This window comes from Pithys albifrons, chromosome 6 (genome assembly GCF_047495875.1).
Source record: "Pithys albifrons albifrons isolate INPA30051 chromosome 6, PitAlb_v1, whole genome shotgun sequence".
Lineage (NCBI taxonomy): Eukaryota > Metazoa > Chordata > Aves > Passeriformes > Thamnophilidae > Pithys > Pithys albifrons.
The window spans coordinates 32,656,817-32,680,311 of record NC_092463.1 but is presented as its reverse complement, the minus strand read 5'-3'; the positions used below and the strand labels follow the sequence as shown (position 1 = coordinate 32,680,311).

General features: G+C 35.3%; 1 protein-coding gene across 1 annotated transcript in view; it reads left to right on the top strand.

The window, feature by feature from the left end:
• The window catches only part of FMN1 (formin 1), a 134,923-nt gene that overhangs the window by 63,286 nt on the left and 48,142 nt on the right, over positions 1 to 23,495 (top strand). The window contains exons 7-12 of the mRNA XM_071558058.1: positions 1,515 to 1,576; positions 4,112 to 4,200; positions 8,850 to 8,979; positions 10,380 to 10,526; positions 13,412 to 13,471; positions 15,169 to 15,289. Coding sequence (XP_071414159.1) covers positions 1,515 to 1,576; positions 4,112 to 4,200; positions 8,850 to 8,979; positions 10,380 to 10,526; positions 13,412 to 13,471; positions 15,169 to 15,289 — 609 coding nt within the window. The remainder of the gene's footprint in view (positions 1 to 1,514; positions 1,577 to 4,111; positions 4,201 to 8,849; positions 8,980 to 10,379; positions 10,527 to 13,411; positions 13,472 to 15,168; positions 15,290 to 23,495) is intronic.

Below are 23,495 nucleotides of genomic sequence, written 5' to 3'. Positions count from 1 at the left end.
GTTCAGGCTTTACATTTGGTTACACTTTTGAGCTTTTTTTGCATGTTCGCTGTAGGACAAAAATAGTTGGAGATGCTGCTTTTTTTATTCATACTGTTTTCTGTATGATTCTTTACTTCTAATCAAGGTGTAATGTCAACAGACAGAATCACAATTGACAGGCAGAATTTTAAAGCATTCTAAATGTCACTGGACCTTTTAATAAAATTAATTAGCCGGCCACAGAGAGAATTTACTGGCCTGCTGGTAAATTTCACAATGTAAAATCATGGGGTAGGTGGTAGAGCAGGCAAAAGCTTATTACTTTTAAATAATTATTTAAAGATGTGTGCCTTGCCTCTTTCAAACATGGATTGCAAATGGATCAAGAGCTTTGAAAACTTTCTAAATTCAGAAGTAGTCAAATTTCCTTTGACGAAATATAATTCAGTTAAAATTAAAAGTTATCAGATAGTAGCTAATGTTGAGTCACTGTTTACTGGACAATTGGTAGAGGCCCTAAAGTTGATTCTTTTGGAATTAATGTTCTGAGTAATATTTAAACATAAGTCATGAGTTCAAAAAATTGTGCCCAGTCTCATTATGGGTCTGGAGGAAAAGGTGGTTTCAGAAATTTTAAACATCCAAAGTTATTTCCATTCCACTGTGTATTGCTTAGCTTTCTGAAATTTAACATTAAGAGTGCATTAGAAAGCACAATGAAGCAATCCCATCTAGTTTTCAGAAGGGTAGAGATAATTCCCTAAATTGTAATGGGATTTGCAAATGTTTGAAGCACCTAGTGTCATGTTCCAAACATAGTAACATCTGGAACTAAGATAGGAAAAATTTTGAGACTTTTGATTTTTGGTAGTGAAGCATAATTAATCATCGAAGAGAGTACTTCATGTGTTTCTGTGTGATACTAAATTGTGATATGGAAATTGTCATGTCGGTGGTTTTCTGGTGGGTAAAGCTGACTTAAACATGAGGTTGTTGAAGATAATTTAAAACCTGTAGCACAATCTTTTGTGCTTTAAAATTTGCAAGTTCCAAATTTTGCAAGTTTCTCATCTTAGGTCTACTTCCCAAGACTGCTAGCTCCAAGACAGGCATATCTCCCTGACAGAGAAGCAGCTAAATCCCCTAACTCTTAACTTTCCTATCCAGCCCTCTAACCTAACAGGAAATCTGTGCAGTTCATTGTCTGGTTTCAGTTGTTCTCTTGTTCTTTTGCCTGCTGGCCACACAGTCGGCTGGGTACCTGACTGCTCATGTCTTTGACTGCTGAGTGTATTAGAGGGGAAAAGTAGAACTCTGTTCTCCTGAGACAGACTTTATAGAATGCTCTTCCATGAGTGCTGTGATTTGGAGTCAGAACAAAAGTAAACCACTGAAAATAGTAAAATATGAATTGGATACAATATGACCTTTAACTGGTTTAAAACCCTTTAGTACCATTCTCAGGAAAAAGAATTCTCAGGGATCTTCAGTGTGTTTTCTAGCATCTAATTTGTGTTTTGTGTTCTATACAGCTATACTGTGCGTTGATGACTCTGTAGTAGATCTGGAAACACTGGAAGCATTATATGAAAATGTAAGTAAAGATGGCATAAAGATGTGGTTAATCACCACAGTATTTCAGACACAGAATAAGTAAAGTTCTATTTTATGTTGTCATTTAGACTACAGATGTTATGTAGAAAAATTCTTTAGGAAATCTAACACTAATAGGTAAGAGTAATGTGTGTAATGAAGGGGCTGGAATGTATGGAGCTTAGAATTGGCAGCAGCATGGTTGAGAGCCTCTGGGTAAGAATTAAGAATTAAGACAAACAATTAATGCAGATGTCATCGTGGGAGTCTGCTGTAGCCCTCTTGTCCAGGACAATGACACTGAGAAACTTAAGTTCCATGAGGAACTAAGGAACACCTCCAAATCAACTACCCTTGTTCTTGTGAGAGACTTCAACTTGCCAGGTGTTAGCTGAGAGCATCAGACAGCTGGCACAATTGGGTCCAGAAGATTCCTGAAACACCGGTATAACAACTTCATTGCCTATTCTGCATCGGCCTTTTTAGCCACCAGCACATTTGCAGCAAGCGTGAGTAGTGCCCTTCCCAAATCTTCATTCGTGAAGCCTAGCCATGATGCCAGGTGCTAAAGGAGCTGACCAGGAAAGGTGCCCTCCTTGATTTGTTTCTTGTTAACAGAGAGGGTTTTGTGAATGAAATGTTGATTGGTCTTGACCACAGCATGACCATGGCGATCACAAACCAATTGAGTGAATTTAGGTGAACTGAGTGAATTGAATTTAAAATCACTGTTGACAGGAGGGTCAGTGCCAGCAAAACCTCAACCATGGACAATGAGAGCAGAAGGTACTGGTGTCCATCAGTGCTAATAACCTTTTGAATGTCACCTCTTTAAGGGCACAGGGGCAGGCAATTCCAAAATGTTGAAAGCCAAGCAAACTAGTCAAAAGGGCCAGCTTGGCTGAACAGGGATCTTCTTTTGGAGCTGAGTTGAAAAAGGTCTACACTCAGTGGAGGAAAACTCATGTGAGAAGAATGTAGAGATGCTACTCACCGTTGTGGGGAGAAGATTCTTGGGGCCAAAACTCAGGTGAAGTTGAAGCTGGCCAGAAATGTGGGGTACAATAAAAAAAGTTTTTTGGAACATGTGAATAGCAAAAGGCAGTGCATAAATAACATTGGCCTGTTCCAGGATGAGAATGGTCACCTTTCAAACAGGAACATAAACAAGGCAGAGGTGTGTAAGGCTTTCTTTGCCTCTGTCTTCAACACGGATGATGGACCAAGGGGGTCTCAGTGCCCTGAGCTTGAGAACCATGACTGCAAGAATGATCAACTCCCGGTTGACCCCAAAATTGTGTGGGATCTACTGATCCAGCTGGAGCCTGTAAGTCTATGGGACCTGATGGAATTCATCCAAGAATATTCAAAGAGCTGGCTGATGTCATCACTAGGCCTCTTTTAATGACTTTTGAATAGTCTTGGGAATCCAGAGATGTCCCAGTCGACTGGAAGCTGGCTATCACTGTCCTTGTTTTCAAGAAGTGCAAAAAACATGACTCTGGAAACTACAGGCTTGTCAGTCCCACTTCAGTGACTGGCAAAATTATGGAGATTATCTTGGGAGGTTTGAAAAGCACCTGAAGGATAACACAGTTATCGGTCACAGCCAGCATGACATAGTGAGGGGAAATTCCTCCTTGTCAAACCTAATTTCCTTTTGTGGCAAGGGGGATCCACCTAGTTGACCAACTACAGCTGAGTCAGGGGAGGTTCAGGTTAGCCGTAAATAAAAAGTTTTTCACCCAAAGGGTAGCACTGGAATAGGCTCTCTAGGGAGGTGATCACAGCACCAAGCCTGACAGAGTTCAAGAGAAGAGTTTGGCATGTGTTCTCAGGCACATGATGAGATTCTTGGGACTGTCCTGTGCAGGGCCAGGAATTAGATTTCACCCTTCATCGTAGCTCCCTTCCAACTCAGGATAATCTATGATTCTATGAACATTAAAAAAGACACATTGAGATGCTTATTTCTCTCACTGACTTAGTTCTTATATGTCAGAAATTTTAAACATGCCTTTGGCATCAGATTAAAATGTAACAAAAGGTGTAACCCATATTGGTGTTCTCTCCCGAGCTGCCTGAAAAATGTTGCCTTTATTAAGGGCTATTTTGTGCTATCCTGCTGAATTTTTCTCATTCAGTGTATAACCAGCTAAAACAAGTCAGGCTCCTGGATTGTTGTATTTGCCCCAGGTTGCTGTGTAGATTAAGGATCTACACACATGAACTGTCTGACTCTGAAGTTGTATAAAAGACTACATTTACATTTGACTGTGGAGATATCAGGGCTACCTTCCTGACTTAAACTTTGTGAAGCATCCTGTAGTGATGCTGTGCTTTGTGACCATTGGTAGTAAATGCCATGCAGGACACTGAAGAAATCAATCATGGATATTTAAGCCTCACCCTTTTGCATAGTCTAAACGTTTTCCAGTAAAAAAATATATCTGTTGCTTGTAGGCAAATGGGTAAAGTAGCAATGTATTAAATTTTTATTAATTAGTAACTAATTGTTTTGTATTCATTCACTCAGAGAGCACAAAAGGATGAACTGGAGAAAATCGAGCAATATTATCAGACTTCAAAAGAGGAGGAACTGAAGCTTCTGGATAAACCAGAGCAGTAAGATTTTTTTCCCCCAATATTTTATAATTATAGAGTCTTTGATGACATGTTGAAAGCAATTTTGATATGTAATTTTTTGCTAAGTAATTATAAACTTTTTTTTATGTATTCCAGGATGTAAACTTTGCCTTTATCACTTAATATTTTTCAGAGATGACAGATTTTACTAAATCCACTTGGACCATCAGAACTGATAAAATATGTAGCCTTGAATCACTAAGAATTTCTGTTCCCTTTCTCCCATTTGTAGAAGTCTTATCCTTCCTTTAGAGCGTTTACGACTAAATTAACATGTCATAAAGCAGGGCCAGACTGATTTTGGTTGTTAATTATTTCAAAGACCTGCACGAACAGAGCGTTTTGGAAGTCCTGCGATGAAGACACAATGTAAGCTCTGGTCAAATTGACTGAAGACCTTGAAGACTAGTTTCACAGTTCCTCTCTTGGAATTGTTGTGGCCAGTGATATCTGTGGGATGAAAAACTTCTTAAGGGTTGCTCCTTCTGCTGTAATACACCTTAGAGCACTGTGAAAGAATCCTCAAGAATCCATGGACTGTTACATCCATCATACAATCTGGAATTTTATTTTAGAGTATACATTTGATTCTGGATTCTGGCCTACCAGTGGTGATTGTCTTCTGCTACTTCACTACTTTTCCCTTGTGTACTCTTACTCTCTTCTTCTGACCTTCCTGCCCTGAGACGTCTCTGTCATCTTGTTTCCTTTTCCATCTTGTCTGGTTTTGTCTTTTCTGCTGCCTTTGGTGTACGAAAGGGTGGGGGAGGGAAGAACTGAAATAGCAGAGATAGTATATGACTGGTTGATGTCAGAACTATTACATATTTTGTACCTTTTTTCCCATTAAAATGTTAGTTCTGAAGAACAGATAATTTTTTTCCATTTCCCCTAACATAAGCAGCTAAATACTTACTTGTTACTGCCCACTAGTGAATAGGCTAGTGTTAGGAAGGCCTTTCTCTTGAGTAAGAGTGGCCATCTTTCTTTAGTAAGACTTAAGAGGACAAGTATTTACAAAGTGTATATACTAGCTTGTTTTTGCATCCCATTTCCATGGCTTTCATTGCATTGGCTTGGGGCATAAGAATACATTGTGTGACTAGCTGATGTTTTCCAGAGCTTGAATCCTTGGCAGTCCATTTGCTGTATGTCTGAGTTAAATAAATACAAATGCATTTTGTCTTCTGGAAAATACGAATCTTGTAGAGCTCTAGAGCTATCAGAGGTTGTCTTTTTTTTGTAATTTATAGTGGAGAGAGGTTAATCGTAATTAAATACAAAGCTGCATTTATACTATCATTGTTCCTTAATTAAAAGTAAAGAACTGTAAATAAAGCAGTTACACCTGATGTTTCAGAGTGAAATAGTAGCGTCAAAGACAAAAGCTATTTTTTACCAATTACTCTCTGTGTTCTCTCTGAAAGTCTTAATTATCACATTTTTACCCTATTATTAAACTACACAGTTTAAGAAAACTGGCTTTTTGAACGTAGCTTAAGGGGAAAAGAATTTGCTTTATGCTTTTACGTAAATTTTGTTGAACCATCAAAATAATGTCCTTTCTGAAAACTCAGTAGATCAGGTGCCACTGGTTTTGTTTTTTAAGTCAGCCTCTAAGTAAACCGAAATGCAGAACTGGAGATTGGTTGGAACTGTACTACGAATATTAGTTCCATAAAAGGTTAAGACAGAAAAGTGCTAAATTTGTACATGTGCTTAAAAATATATGCTACAGGCATAAGCCTCATGTATTTTCCTTAATGAGGATCAGAAGAAATGTGTAAACTAAACCATTTATCAGATGGTTACAAATACTAACAGTAGACATTCATGTGATGAAACCATTGATGTGAATTCACTGGAGTCTAAAGGAAACCATTCTATGCTTGGATAACCAGACAAATAAAAAGCTTTAATGGTATCACTGATGTTCTCCCACACGTGCGATTTTGGTTTGGCTTGCCATCATGTTAAATATAGCACAAACTGTAGGTATGACAGCCACATAACAATACCCCCCAAAATTATGCTTCATGATAATAGTTGTTAAATGCTAATATTCATTGCCGTGATAAAGATTTATATGCAAAATTGGCCACAATTTGAGACTTTGCTAACTGGATACAGATGCTTCAGCTATTTTCCGAGACCCTTTTTAGTTATAGTACATTCACTGTAAAGTCCTTTCTACTGTAAAATAAGTACTAATGAAGGAAGTAGTAGCAAAATATGGTACTGAGCTTTCCCATTTTGTATGTAGTTTGATTCAGGAAATAGAGAGCGATTTATAATTCCTGTCCCAGTAACGCCATTTGCTTCTCTGAGAAGACAGCTTTCCTTGGACTTCAGTTTAACCCTGCTGGCTTACGTAGAAGCACGTTTTTCCCAGAAAATGGTTATTAAATTTTATATTCTTCAAATGGGGATGAATGTGATCTGAAAATTAGTTTCCCTCCATAGAATTAGCCTTCTTGTCTATCTTTGCAAGAATGTTCTCGTACACGACAATGTGGCAAATATGCCTGGCTTGAAAATTCTCTCAAGTCCTTTACAGCAAGATTCTGGTGGATCCAAGAGTTCTTAAGTAAATGCATTTTTTATTTACAGTTTCGGAAAGAAAGAAGTACAATGGACCTCACAGAGATGAGCAGAGATGAACAGCATATTCTCTGTGTTTATTTTAGGCCATAAGAAGTGTAGTAATGAGAAACCCATCCAAAAACTATGTCACACTCACATCATCATTATTTTAAGTCATCATCATACTTTCCTCAGACTAAAATTGCTAAAATAACTGAACTAAGAATATTTTCCCTCCTAAAGTTCTGTCCATCTGAATTGGTGGATTATCTATGATAACCTTAGATTTATGTTATGACTTTTTGTTTAGTAAGTATATTTGTAGTCACCGAGATTCCTTTTTGTAACAGATTTCAGTTATAAGTGTTTTGTCTGGATATTAACTTTGAAAATCTTGAATTCCAAAATCTGGAGATACCTTCTTTTACACTGATGCTCTTTTAACTCCCAGCACAGTTGCACTGTGTTCTGATGGCCAGCCATGTGGGAGGTAGTTCTCTTTTCAAGGGAAGGCAAGAATATGTGTCATTTGACTTTTTAAATTTAAACTTTTTAATTGTATGTATGTTAGAACTTTAATGAAGCAGTTTGCTTTTTCTTTCTTTTGTTTCTCTCACACAAAGTGCAAAATACCCTCTTTTTTTTCCTGGCAATACCGTTCATTCCCAATAGGAAGCATTGTTATTAATACCAGCTTGACATTTCTTTTTTCCCACTGCTTAAGTCCAAGAGCCAAGCCAGGCCTCTCTGATCCTTCTCTCACAATAGATTTTTTCATCAGGCAAAAAAGAAAAAGAAGGAAAAAATAGTATTGCAATTAAAACTTAGTATTTCACACCAGCCACAGGTGGATTTTGATTATTTTTCAGACAGTCACTATGTATTCAGCAAAGCCTTGCATGCATAAAAAATATACAAAGCAGATTTAAACACACTGATATTGTTTATTATAAAAAGTAATTTGAAGAAATCAGATGTATTGGTTTAAATAATTAAATAAATTTAAGAAGAATTCAAGCTAATGAATACTGAATATCTCATCATTCAGTGAGATAAAAAAATCTTTGCAGCATTGGATTAAGGGGGATATAAGGGTATCAGTTGACAGGAGGCTAGAAGAATATTTCTAAAGTGATATTGGAGCAAAAGCCAGCTTGTTTCTGGATTTCACGAAACGACATGTATCACTGAAATCCTAGACTGAAAACCCAAGAGCAAATTATTGTTATTATATGTTGATATTATAAGAGATGTTAAAGCTTCTTGTATTATTTAGCCAAGCTCTTACATTTAAATTGATGAAGAGAGAAGGGAGGAATTACTCATGCCTTTGGGATGCTTTTGTCTTGTGAGATCTGAACTGGAGCTGTTGAATATGCCTCTATTTATTTTTATTTACCAAAGAATTAAAAGAAAGAAAGCTAGAATAGACTCATAAGGAAAATGTATATATGAGGTCAGGTATAAACATAAAGATGTAGTAACTTCACTGAACAGTGACTGAATACACTCAGATACACTGGATACACTCAGAGCTAAATACACAGCTGGGTAAAATTCCATATGACAAACATGCTGCTATATGATTGAAACTGTGGTGCAAGTTAGTAAAAGAAAAGTGATGCAGAGAATTAGGTGAAATTTCTTGGAAGACATTTTACAAATAAACTTGCAGGATATCTTGAGTTCAGTATTTCTGGACACATTTTTAAGGGAAGCAAGAACATGTAAGTGGAAGGAATACTTAGTGTTTATCTGGCTTTTCCTTCCTTTTTTTTTAAAATCCAAACTATTTAGGTTTGAGATTCTTCTATTTATTACTATGCAGCCTCATGATAACAATTAATGTTGTGCATTTTTCTTTAAAATAATAGGATTTTTAACACATTGTTACCAGAAAGAATATAACAATTACAAATTCTGTGAGACTTGATTCAAAGTAGGAAAGATTGCATGTATATTTCATGATACTGCAGCCTTGATTCATTATGTACTGCACAGATAAAAATTATAAAGATTTTTGAATAGTCTCTTCTTCCCCACAGATTTTTATATGAGTTATCTCAGATCCCCAACTTTGCAGAACGAGCTCAGTGTATTATCTTCCAGTCAGTTTTCTCTGAAGGGATAACATCAGTGCACCGGAAAGTAGATATCATAACTCGTGCTTCCAAGGTGAGTCCTAATGAAAGCTAAATTAAAACTTAAATACATATTAGAGTATTTATGCTTCTTTTTTAACATAGGAGATAAACCATAAACCTGTTTCTTGCCTTTCCAGGGAAATAAAAATATATTAAATGTATAACTGCTTATAAGAGCAAAACAAGGAGGAAGAAGGGAAGATTAATTGTGTGTGATGCCCTATGCAGTACATGGATTTTTTTTTGTGTTTGAATGGTAGATTTTTATTATTTTTTATATTAGGTACTGTAATAGATAATCTTCATAAAGTAGAAATTAAATATCAGTCAAGCTTAGTAGAGGGTCTTGAAGACATTCTTCCTTTTGCATACCATGGCTGATGCCAGTACTTACTTGTTGTGTTCATTAGCTTGTTACTTTCCCTTGGCATCTCTTAATTTCTGTTAATTGTGATACAGCAGATTTTTTATTACCTGACAGAGCTCTACCTAATATTTCTATGCTATAAAAGACTAATGATTTTGAAATTATAACAAAATATGAAAAGTTGAATGTTGTAAGAATGAAGAGAGAAATTAAATAGTGACCTAAAGCTCTAACATCTCGCCAGAACAGTTAATTTTTTTTTCTGATTTGAAGATTTGCTTTTGATTAGCTTTACGCAAAGTACCTGTGCTCCATCTCTTTTGATTTCCTTGCAATAAAAATAGTTACTTGGTGTTTCCTTTCCAAGTAAGAAATCAGTGTAGTATGAGATAGGGAAAGTCATACTGCCCTCAGCTTACTTCTCCTGAGTTCACACTGCAATTGATTTTTCCAGTGTATAAGGCTATATAGTTAAGAATTGGGCCTGTAGCCTTAGATTCTCAATTGACAAGGCAGGTGTCCTTATATGTAACTGAAAATAATTTACTAGTTCTACACTGTGTTTCTGGTTTGAGACATAGTAGTTAGCCCTTTCATATCTGCATTAAGTACGGATCCAGGAGTGTGAATTTTAGAGTACCATGACCAATGAGAAGCAGACTGAGTGACAGTCTGAGTCTAACATAGTGGCAGCAGAAATAGCATGTTTTACTGTGCCTTATGCAAACTGATGATAAACCACCTTGTCTGTGAGATTTTTAAAGGTTACTAAGACTGTTTAGTATTCTTCCAATAATCTTTTGTCATTAACATAGTATACAATGCCATATAATTTGTTTCATAAAGATAAAGTTAAGCATAGTATCTTAGGGACATACAGTCTAATAAGTATTCCTGTCAAACTCTTGATTATTGTACCAGCTTCAGCTTCCCTTACTGTACCAAGGCAAAACCAGTCAAGAAACAAAACCTTTAGGCAAAATAAATTTTTTAAAAAACTATTTTATATTAGCAATGAGAATTTTTGTGCCAGTGGAAGTTACAAACCAGTATCCATTTTCTAGGCTTTGCTGAACATGAAAAGTGTAAAGGAGATTTTGGGTTTGATTCTGGCTTTTGGAAATTATATGAATGGTGGGAATAGGACCCGAGGTCAAGCTGATGGATTCGGTTTGGAGATACTTCCCAAACTAAAGGATGTCAAAAGCAGAGTAAGTACTAATTTTTAATTAAAGATAATTTTTCTCAAGTGATCTTTTTTGTTCCATCAGCTGTCAAAAGTTAATATTTTGTTTCTTATCATTCTTGTTTGAAAAAGCAAAGCACTTCGTTCAGTTTTCATGTTTTCTCCCAGATTTTCACCTCCTTCTTTTGCACATGTGTGTGTTTCCATAATCTCTTAACTTCTCCTATTCAGTACTGCTAGGATAATTCTCTTATGTGAGAACTTCTGTGTGTCTCTCTTACTGGCAAGGACTTACTTACCATAGGGTAGAGAGAAATCAGAGAGCATAGACTGCTGAAATCTTCTCCGGTAAATGTCCCCATTTCTTTTTTTGTGCGCTTAACTTAGGGTGGATCTGTGTGAGTAAAAATGTTTTTAAAATCAGGTTCAAAACCAAAATGCCAATAAAGATTCAGTGTAGTATGTACACTAACAAATTATATATCAGGGATATAAATTCAAAATGTGCAGGATTTCATTCTTCAGAGAGGTGTCAGACTCCACAGGATATTTTCAGTCTTTGTTTCTAATTGTCAGTGAAATGGATGTAGGACATGAATTTTGAATGGCATGCATGAGAAAATGCTCATAGATGCAGTAAATTATTTTGTCAAAAACTGAGAACCACTAGCTGCTTTTTGATTAGTCATGCTAGGATCAAAGTCAGGATCAAACTCTAAACACCTTTTGAGGTGAGGTTACTTTGTTTCTTATTTCAGTAGGGCAGAGGAGAAGGTGCCAGATAATGTAGGCAATGGAAACACTGCTGAAATCTTTCTTTACCAAAATATAGGTAGACATCACATGGATATAGGAAGTGAAGAATAGGAGCTGCTTTCTGCTGATGTTGGTACATATTTGGAGGATGAGAAAAAAACCTTTTCTTTCATGTTCTTCCTCTGTTCTTACGTGATGTGCTTTCTTTACTATAAGAAAGGTAGATTTTAAGCTTTTGTTCCTCATGCTTTGTGTACATAAGAATACATTTGTGAGAGAAGCAATGTCAAGAAAGCAGTATGTCTAGGGACCTTTTTGTTTCACTTCTGAACATCATCATTAACAAAGTGTAAAAACACATTTAATAATTTGATCAGTGAGCAACTGTCTTAATGAAAGCTTTTCCAATGGATTTGAGTCCTTTATCTCCTAAAAGCACTGAGATGCCGGACCATGTCCAAAGAGCAGTGAAGCTGGTGACGGTTCTGGAGCACAAGTCTTATGAGAAAGCAGCTGATGGATGTGGGGTTGTTTGTACTGGAGAAAAGAAGGCCCAGGGGAGACCTTACCACTCTCTAAAATTACCTGAAAGGAGATTGTAGCCAGGGTCTCTTGTCCCAGGCAACAAGTGATAGGATGAAAGGAAACAGCCTCAAGTTGTGCCAGAGAAGTTTTAGATTGGGTCTTAGGAAAAATTTCTTTACCAAATGGGTTATCAGACTGCCCAGAGAAGTGGTAGAATGGTCATCCCTGGAGATATTTAAAAGACATGTAAATGTGGCACTTAGGAACATAGTTCAGTGCTGAGTTTACAGTTGGACTCAACAATCTTAGAGGTATTTTCCAACCTAAATGACTCTGTGATTCTAATTCTTACTTTCCTCTTCACTGTGATGGTTCAGCTGTTCCATCAATTTTCATGTCAGACCTACTCCATGACAAGACACAGTAGAAGTTGCAGCTACTCAGGTGTTTGTTGTTTGGCTAGCTGCCTTCAAGGAGAATGTAAAACAACTGCGTTTTGCCTGACTTTTCTCAGTAGAAGTAATGGTTTAGGCTTACTCTTTCACCTACCTTTAAACTTTATAGACCTTAATTGTCTCTGGGACCTTTCATGTGGCTGAATTTAGCCAGTACATTCCAAAAGTAGGCATTAAAAAAATTAGTCAGTGATGTACAGTGTAATTGAATAAGACTTGTTCCTTAGCAAAACAAGCTAACAAAAAATTACAGTGTTTACAGTTTCCTGGTAGCCAAAATAAGTATATTATTAGTTTCAATTAGTTTCCAAAGTGCGTAAAAACTCAAAGGGTCCAGCTGCTACAGGCAGGCATGAAACCTCAGAGGTATTTGGTAGGCCATATTGCAGGGAGGAAAAAAGCAGGGTCTTACATATTTGAACATTAAGATATTCTTCCTGTGTTCCATTACTCCCTTATTGTGAATTGCCAGCAAGCAACATTACGTGAGCTGAATTCCATGAGGTAAAGAGCCAATGTTAAATATCTCTTACCTTGTAATGTATAATGTTTCCTTTGTTCATCTGGCCTATGCTGACCCAGTGAAATGTAACAAAATAAAATATTGTGGACAGTTGTGTACAGGAACATGAAAATGGTGATTCCATAAAGTGCAAATTGAAATTGGTGTGGTAACTGGGTATGAAATATACTTTTTAGTTACATGCTGCCTGACTTCGTATTTGGAATAAAATATGCAAAGTAACTATGCCTCTTTCAGATCAACAATGTAGATGATTGAGACTAGAGAAATCAGGAAATTCAGGTCACCTTAATATACCTGAGATGACTATGATATTAGGTAGTATTAAGTTCAAGAGTAATATTATTAAATAATATTATCATTTGTGTTAATATTATTATTCAGTAATGCCTTTTGTTACTAAATAAAATATGGGGACAGCTTGTACCAGTGCATGTACTTCTACCTGGTATTTAGAACCAAAAGAAACTCTACATCATTGATCAAGCCAGTGTTGTAAAAGATTTTTGTTTTCAGTCAGTAATGTTAAGGCTTAAAATATTCTGTGTCCTATTTCTTACAGCAATATAAAATAATAACACGTGTTTTGAAGAGAGTACATTTTCACTCACTTGAATCAGTGTAAATCACACAACCTTTTTTTTCTCCTAGGATAGTGGTATTAATCTTGTGGATTATGTCGTCATATATTACCTCCGCCATTGTGATAAGGTAAAAGATTCATTTGCTGTGCGAGTCTCTCCAAAAGTAGGTTTCTTTAAGAGATTGTGAAAGGGTTTGTTTTAGCTCTTTGGAAATCGGAACACAGTACCCTAATACCACTAATGGAAAAACAAATTCCATTTATTTTGCTTTCTTATAATAGTTGTGTGCCTCAATAGGCGTGAAATTTGCTATAGGTTTTAAGGTAAGACTTTGGAAAATTTAACATTAGCAATTGAATGATCCACTGCAGGCAGTTGCCTGTGATTGTTGCAGCCTGGACAGGTGGTCACTCCAGACCTGTCTTATTACATCAGAGTTCCTGTAACATTGTAACTTTCCTTCTGATGTCACTACACTGGAAGATAGAAGCATGGTTTCTCTCTTATGACAGAAGGCAATGACACATTGGTGTTTTAAGATAGATGAGTCAGCTGATGGAGATGAAGTTCAGGGTTGAGGAAATGTGGCTGCTGCTTTGAGTGAGTTACATTTATGAAGCTTTTTGATACCAGTGGTGTCCAAACTTACTGAGTGAAAAATTGAAACTACTGTGTTTTAAATGAACATGTCACTATTAATTGATTTTAAGTATGTGATGGCTTATTGTTTTCCTTCCTTATTTTTTATCTTTGTAGGTCTGATGTAAGGTTGTTGCTTTCTAATCAGTTTATTTACATGTTTGATACTGAATATTTCTGCAGAATTTCTACTATACTGTAACTTCAGGAAATTTTGTAAAACAAAACAGTTTGTCTTTCTTGGGAGGAAATTAACATAGTGTAAAATTGTCATCCATTGCACTTTTCCCAAAAAAAGTGTTTATGTTTCTATAATAATAAAATTATCTTTTCCCTGCTCACAGAACAATTAGTTCTCCAACCTGGGAGTTTTACTTTACTACAGATTTGAAATCTGTGCCCAAGTATGTGCATGTTTTAAACTCACTAGTAAATGCTTATAACACAGCAATGTCATATTAATACCACTTATATATATACTTTACGTGTTAAACTTCCACTGGAGATACTGCTTTGAACTTTTAAAGAGGGTTGGGATTTTCTTTGTTTTGTTGGGGGTTTTGTTTGTTTCTTTGTTCTTGGTTTTGTTTTGTTTTACTTCTGTTTTTTTATTACTGTGCTAAAAATAAGATGTATACTGAGGAGTTCCATAGAGACATTAACCGATGTGGTTTTTGTAGCCACATAAACCATCAAACTGTTTGTTTTTATCTGTGTGAAATACTTTAGGCAATACATAAATATGGTTTTCAATTTACACTTATAAAGTACATGTATATTTAATTAATTGGGAGAGAGCAAAACCACAAACTTCTGGCATAAGATCACTTCTTGCATTAAAATAGGCATTCCTGTTATCTGTTTTTAAGAAACTTCTAATCCCTTATCTAAACTTTTATTGACATAAAATAAACTGAAAGGTTGTGAGTTCAGTTTTGTTTCAAAGTTTAAATTGTACACAGTTTGCTTTACAACATCTAAAAGGAAGTTTCAATATTCAGAATGGACAGTATGTAATCTTGAATGAAATATATGTTATTTTAACAAAAATTATTTAAAATATGCTGTTTCTGTAGTTTTGTACCACTGTTTCATAGATGAGAATTCAAAAAAAAGTAATTTATTTCACTGCAAATGCATTCAATTTTCATAGTGGCTTGTTTGTTTGTTTGTTTGTTTGTTTAGGAAGCAGGAACAGACAAGAGTATTTTTCCTTTACCAGAACCACAAGATTTTTTCCAGGCCTCCCAAGTTAAATTTGAAGACCTAATAAAAGACTTAAGGAAACTGAAGAGAGATCTAGAAGGTAACTGGGAACTTTCACATTTGTTTTGCTAACAACAAAGTGCCGTTTAAAATGTGATCTTTATTAGGTTTTCTTATTGCTAATTAGGTTTATAGTGTTGATTCATTTAGAGTTTTTACACTGTGGCACAAATTACTCACATAAATTAGGAAGAACAAAAAAAATTAAACTCATGACTTAATAAAAAAGAAAGTAGAGATCCTGAAAAGTAATTTTCCTTTTTACAATTGAAAGGCCCTTAAAGAAATCTTTCTGAATATTTCTTTAGCTGTGTAAATTTTCCTCTGCCTTCTCCAGAACCATGAGTTTAACTGTAGGTATCTGTTAGTTCCATAACATAAATACTTTCTTCTGTATAACAACAATTCAAAAGCTACAAGAAAGAGTTGAATACTATGAATGTAGAAATAAAACACAGCTTGCCAAGGCACAGCAAAGGGAAATGGAAAGCTCCAGTTCAAAATATTTTCACCCTGGGACATAAAATAAACATTTTAAAACGTTTTTTAAAAAGAGGGATTCAGAAACCCTAGTCATCTATCAATCAAGGTACTGAGTGGAAATAGAATAGGAAGGCTTGTTCTTTTAAGTATTCTAAGCAGTTTCCTTTTTATTTTGTGCTACATATGACTGTCTAAAATCAGCAAATGAGGACTGAATATTTTAGGCCAGTCTTTATGTGTTAAAGAAAAGTTGATACTTCAACTACAGCAGTTTTGTGTAGAAAATGGAATTTAGGGAGCGAAGCTGCATCAAAACCTGTAAAATCTGTTATGTTTACATCTCTGAATCAGAATGGAAGAGTCCTTTTATAGTCTGAGTTGAACAATATGACTGTTTTGAATTTTTTTCAATGTACGGCGATGAAAACCGTTACAAAATAGTTTATCCTTAGAAATTGCTGGATTAGGTCACTGCCATCTTTAGGACAGTTTCAAAGGTTAACAGTGGTAGGAAAGTATCAGTTGTTGTTTGTTCGACCCGGGCATAAGTGAGTGCTCTATCTCCTCTTATCGCTTGGCCCGTAAGCCCCTTGGCCTGCCCTCCTTTGGGCTAGTTTTTGCAGAAACATGATCTGTGTTTGATCTTGTACTTTTTCAGCATGTAGTCCTGCTGTCATGCGTCTTAGTCGTGGAGGATCTGCACTGAGGCTGTGACATTCACAGCGTATTTGTTCTATGTTGCAAAGACACCGACAGCGAGTAGGAAAAGCTGAACATTTTAGCTCTTAAAATAGAAACTCCAGCTTTCTTCTAATCATGGATTTATGTTTTCCAGAGCAAATTTTTTTAGGCATTTATAGCAAATACAGAAAATTTGTTATATTGAGATTGTTTTCATAATTCTTCTTTGTAAAGATGTATTTGAAACCCAGCCAAAGCAATTAACATATAAAGTTATTGACAGCATAGATTTGAAATGACGAAGGTTGTGGAAGTGTTTTCAGATGCAGATATTTTATCACTCAGAAATATGCAACAGAATTCTAACTAACATTCCTGTGATTAGTTTTTCTTGCATTTAAACAAAGAAACAATAAGTCATATAAAAATGTATCTCTTTCGAACATTCCCATTCAAATATTTTTCTTCTGTTAATGCTCTGGTTAATTTTGAAATCAAAATTTTAATTGAAGAGGTTATAATTTTAACACATACAACAAAGATTTGATGAGTCTCTGTAGTTTATTGTAGCCATTAAAAAGTTGTGGCTGCTGGCAGAATACCAGTGAAAGTCTAAAGCTGAAACAGATGTGAGTAGCAGAAACCAAGTCCAGAGAAGCGTCGGGCCCAGCTCTCCAGACAGGCGCAGCCCTTCAGATGTAAATAATTTGAACAATATTAAATGGAGCTGCCTGCGTTATGGGGTACGTTGGATTTGTTTCACAGTTTGTTGGCCAGGGTAGCCTTAAGCAGATTACCCTGGAAGTGGGATGAGACGAAGGTAATAAGTGAAAGAGGGCTTTTCTTGTGTGTCATTAGGAAATGAACTAATGTTCCTCTTAGTGACTTACCTTTTATTACAAGATTTGTCCAGAATGATTTAATAAAAAAAAGATAAATATCACGTCTTGCAACTGAAATGGCATTTTTGATAGACGCTTGACAGTTGTCATTTAGTATTTAAAGATACTATTTTATTACTTTATCAAGACATTAATTTATCTTTTTAACATGGATATTAACAGGAAAGATAGAGTTATCGTGAGAGGCATGTCTTAATGGTGTAAACCTCTGGTTTGAAATACCTAGACAGTGTGGAACCAAAAGTTCAAATTCAGATGGAGCACAAACCCTTTCATCCTTTTCAGATAAACAGATTGAGTTCCATACAATTTGCTGTTTTTATGTCTTCAGATTAGACTTTAAAGTGACAAACTAACTTCAGTTTAAAGGGATTGGACTGAAGTTTGACTCAAGAATTCAAACAAATGTTTGGAGAACCTTAATCCAACAGGTTTTTAACACATATTCCAGAATAAGCTTTGTAATAACGAATATTTTTGGTTAAAAAGAATGAGAAACAAAAATGCGCATTTAATACAGGCTTTTAAGAGGAAAGAAGTGAAAGAGATTTCAATATTAAACACTGAAATGAAAATTTTAGAGTGAAATCTGGTTCCACTTTAATGTCACAGGAAAAAGAAATGTTTTCTGTAAGTTCGGGTTTTCTCTCCAGGTCTGGATAGCCGGTGTATTTCCAGGGTTTTGAAATACTACACAGTATTTTAAGCAGAGACATTTATTCATTTAACAGGTGTTATCTTTCCAGTTAATCTGTATAATTATGGCAAAAAAGATTCTATTTTGTAAGATATCTTACTCCTTGTCTAGGGCAATGATTTCCACTTTTTTTTCCCCTGGCACCAAACACTTTACCAAAGTTTGTGACAGATTTGTGTAATTTTTACTGTGAACCTTTGATTAATCTCTCTCCAAAGTTGAATAATTTTAATAATTCAAAATTAGTTGCACTGCAGATTGTTCCTGTTTGCCATACTCATTCTTCTTTGCAATATAGTTCATAATTTTTTTAAATGCTGCTTTCTTACTCAAAAGAAAGCAGTATTAGGTGTCTTGTATCATTTAGTGCCATGTTCGTTATACCTTTTTAGTGTTCTTGACTTTGACAACTGAAAGAGCAAAGATACTAATTGAATGGTTAAAAATGGAAGCTAAGGTAGGTCCATTTTGAATACTTTCAAGAGTACTCAATTCATCTGAGATTGTCACATTCTAATCCATTATAATACCACATATTTTTTACTTTCCCCTCCTTCCAAGGCCACCAATACAAATACCAGTTGCAGTTTTCATACTAATGTTTTTTCAGTACTGTATATATGTTTTAAATTGTTACAAACTTAACTCTGCATGTGAGTATATATGTAGGTGTTAACACACACACCCACAACAGAAAAAGATAATCTAAAATAGAAACAAGAGCTCATGGATCACATCTGACACACCCACAACAGAAAAAAATAACTTAATCTAAAATAGAAACAAGAGCTCATGGATCACCTCTGTAACAGTCAGTTGCATTTCACTACTCCAGGAGACGTGGTTTCAGATTTGGTGTCTCTTGACCTAACTGTTGACAGATCTGTATCTTGCGTAAGTATGTTACATCCAACTTTTCCCCGTTTAAACAGGAGATAGGAGAACTTCATCAAAACCTCAAGTTATGGACACCCTGTTTTTTAAAATTGTATAATCCTTATGAGAAGAATAAAAGTGAAGCAAGTAAATGTGTGTGAAAAGTTGAGAAATTACAATGTTCTGTTGCCCATTTTCATGTTGTTTTTTTGTACAGAACCATTAAAAATATCTGAAAACCATAGAGAAACGTAGGTTGGTGGGTTGGAATGCACCTTGGAAGTCCTGTGGTCCAGGGTCTTTGAGCAGGAGTAAGTTCATATTTAGATTAGGGTGTGCAGGTCCTTAGCCAACTCAGGTTTGAATCTCAGGATGGATCCCAGCAATTTTCTGGGCACCTGTTCCAGCGCTGAATCACTGTCTTGAATATTTTTCCTCCTCCCATCTGAGAATTTCCTGTGCTGAAATTTGTGACTATTGCTCCTGTCTCTTCAGATGTGCATTTCTAAGAAAAGTCTGGCTCCTTCTGCTCCATAGTTATTTGTTGGATAGTTGAAGTGAAAAACTAGATCCCCAGTCAGTTGTATATGTATATATTCATGTATAAATATTCTTGTTCATCGAAACAGATCCAGTGCACTGGCTGTGACTAGCAAACACCATGCTAGTCACATCCCCGTCTCTCAACCTTGTCTTGGCATGGCTGATTAGACCAGACTAAACTGTTGCATCTGCGTTGCTCTCTTTCAGTGCCTTTTCCAGGAGCTCTGTATGGCTTTCTATTGCAAAGCATGGAAGAGAATTTAGAAATAAGAACTGGATGGAAAGTGAAAAGGGTCACTCATTCTCTATTCAGCCACTGTTACTATAAAGAGTCAAAGAGGAAACTGCAAAGAGAAAAAATTATCAGTTCATGCTCATTTAAGACTAAAACTCTGATTTTCCAGATTTAACATATTGAACAACATCTGGACTTATCAAGGGTTATAAGGGAATACATGTACCAACAGAAAAACATACTAAGGCAGAAAAGTTTAATCATTATTATTCACAAGAAGTTAATTTAAAATTCTTAAATGTGGTTTTCCAGTAGAGTCCTCAAACTAAGTGAAAGGTTTTCCCCAGTAATTAACTATAGACTTGTTTTGTTCTAAAGAATAATTGCTGTTTTCAATTAATAAATTGAGACATCTTCAGGTTTTATTGGATTTCTGTGTATGCACAGATGGAGAAATTAATTTAATGTATTATCATTTATCAGATAGAATCATAAATTTATTTCATACATAATACAGGCCTAGATAAATCTGTTTTATTGACTAGAGCTTTAGGATAATCAGGATACAGTAATAATCAGAGAGCAAGGATTACAATGTTGAGAGGTTTTGTCTACTGATGGATTTGCGAGATAGTAAGATGATGAGATCACATCATGAAAATTCTAAATATTGTATTAGTTCAAGTGTTAACTTTGTAAATAATTTGTTGGATCAATAGATATTTCTCAATAAAAGGTTAATGTTTATTTCTTGCAGGAGAATAGTATTCAAAAAAGTATCAAAGACCTTTTTAAAATATATGCAACCAATTGAAGCCTTAGGCTAATTTAAATGAAATGTTTGATGTGAATGTAAAAGAGGGACTTAGATGTCTGACTAACAGACATGTCCTCAAAAAATTTTCCCAGCAGGAGCAGAGAAGTTGTATGATAATTTACAGGAATTACTTACTTTAATTTTCTTCATGTTATTAGATGTTCTTTAAAATTTTGGAAGTGCAGGCAAGTAGAAGTTTGCAATTGTATAATATGAGGAGGCAAATAGATGCATGTGTTATTTCTTTAGGTAGGCGCATAAAAGAAGCATAGATTTTTGGACATGGTTTCACTGTATTTTTGCACAGTTCAAAATTTACATTTTCTATTTTGATGCAGTGAAGAATGGCATAAGGAAAAGACCAAAAGATGGCTTTGTAAAGGAGAAGTTATTTTGTTTGCAAGAGTTGACACTCTTTTCCTTCTCAGAGTTTTCTGACCACTTTCTGCCTTAGCAGGAAGAGATGTTAGTTTTGTTTTGTTTTGATGTAGAAAGATCCAACACAGGCATAAAAATGTATTTCCTATGTGTGTGTTGGATTCTATTTTACAATAAAACAAACTTTTTGACAGTGTTCCACTGGTAACATTCATATATGAATACATTTTTGTAGAAATTTTCCTAAGTGGATCATTTCTTAAAATTTCATTAGATTTTCTGGCTTGTGATAATAAAGGATAGTATGGAATGGCTTTAATAACATTCAGAAATATAATAGAGGAGCAAAGGAATGATGTTTTAGAAAAGTTTGTTCCCTGAAAGCAGATGTCTGCGTGCGTGCACAAAGACACAGGGAGAAAGCTTTCTGTTGGTTAACAATGGCATGCTGTTAATTTTTTCTTTTACATTTTTTTTTACTTTGGCTAAAGAATTCTCGGAAATTTCTTGTTAAAAAACATCCTGCAAATGTTAAGATTCTAAAATGAATCTTGAACATACCACAGCTACAATTTCCTGTACACTATTCTGTTCGCCATTTAAAAATAAATAAATAAATAAACATGCGTAAATACATGTGTGTATGTTAAGCATTAGTTACATGTCACTGTAGTATACATCTGAGAGCAGGTAGTGTACATCTGGGAACAGGGGGAATTATCCCTACCTATGTGCACGATGGATAATGAATCATGTAGTTTGGAGAGTGTGCAATACTCGTGATGGGAGGAATGATGAGTTCATATTTATGGACCTCATCAGCTTGTCCTGTCTGAGGAAGTATTCAGTAAAAGAAAAGGCAGATTTCTTCTCGAATTGAGATGATCGCTTACATATGAAAGATTGAAAGTAGATTAGTTCAGACAGGGTGACACAGTTAGTAATAGTGAGGCCAGTTAGTACTTTGAGAAGTGTTCTTGCTAGTATTGGTAGTTTATGAATTTACATGATTTTAAATCTAAGCAGAATGCTCCAGCTGAACCAAACCCATGAACTTGGTAGAAGAATTAATTAGGTGAAACTTCATGATCTGTCTTGCACAGAAAACCAGAGGTCCAGCAGTACAGAGGAAAACAGTAGATCACTTTTCTGACTTCTGTAGTTTCAGCTCATAAACATACTCTTTCAGCCATTGCTCAGCAATTCTATCTGATTCCCTGTCCAGTACGCTCTAATAAAATGTCTGTTTGAAAGGCTGGGGGGGATGTTTCTTAACACTGTAAAAATCTTAGCTCATCAGATAAAAATATTATTCATTCTTTTTTAAAAATTTTGTCTCCCTCTCAATTAGCCAGACAAGACTCTTTAATTTCAAAATACTAGTTTTTTGTACTGCTCAGACAGAAGGTAAATGTTCTGATTTCTCAGCAGAATCTGCTAGTGCACAGTTCTAGACTTCTGACAGATCTTAATGATGTGTGAAGGTCTCTATGTTTGGATCTTGACACTTAACAAAAATTTTCTACTAATCATGTGTGCTGGAATCACTTAAAGAAATCTTAAAAATACTTGACTGGAAAATTATTAGGTTTTAGTCATTATAATCGTTTATATGTGCAATATACTTCACCATGGAAGGGTGCACTGAATGTAAACTACCGTTTCAGGGGGGATACATTAACCAGAGGCTCCGTTATGTTGCTATGGTGTGAAAAATACTTAGTTTTACTAGCAGTCTTCATTCATTTTGTTAAATTTGTTCTTGGGAAACAATTTTAAGAGAATGATTTTTAAATTATTTATGTAAAATGTTGATGCCCTTTGTCAGAAAAAGGAGCAAAAAAATTTTCTTTTAGGTTTGTTGAAATTAATATAGGCCTCATATAGGCCTAAAAGTTCCTGTGCCTGCCATCAGCAAATGTAAAAGTTCAAAATGTTGTAAAACTTAAAATAAACAAACAAAGCCCCCTCAAAAGACAAAGCCAGAATATCTGATCAAACTTGTGAGAATTGTCAAGATGTCTGACTCTTGGCTTCAGAACAGGTGATCTTTACAGGGTGGTTTTTTGTGCCACTAATTCAATTATTTCACTTTTCACAGCTTAGGACTTCTCACTGAAATGCTTTTTCTGTCTCATTTATACATGAGAGCTTGAACACCTAAACAAATACTTGTTTCTATATTGTTGCAAAGAAAATGTGTTTCAGACAAAGATTGGACTTTTTAAAGTTTTGTTTACTTTCTCTATCCTCTGAAATGATTTTTTTAAGAAAATTGAATTATAAATGTGTGAAAAAATTATTGTACATAGAAAGACATTTCTTCTTCTACATTAGCTGAAAATATCTTCACAGAACTGTAGCTATAAAAGTGAGTAATAGGTTAGAATGGTGGGTATGTGTGCTAACACTTTTTTACATTAAATTGTTGACCTTTATTTCGGACAATAAAATCAAAGCTTGAGACTGGAGGACTACCACAATCTGATCCTCTCTTACATTTTTCTCAGTTACTTTGTCTCAGAAAACCTCCCACTCTGCTTCATGGCATTTCCATCTCTCTTTACTTTGTCCAGAGGCTTTTGCATTAGTCAGCCCAGCTCTGGCTGGGGTGTTAGTGCTTGAACCTTTGTG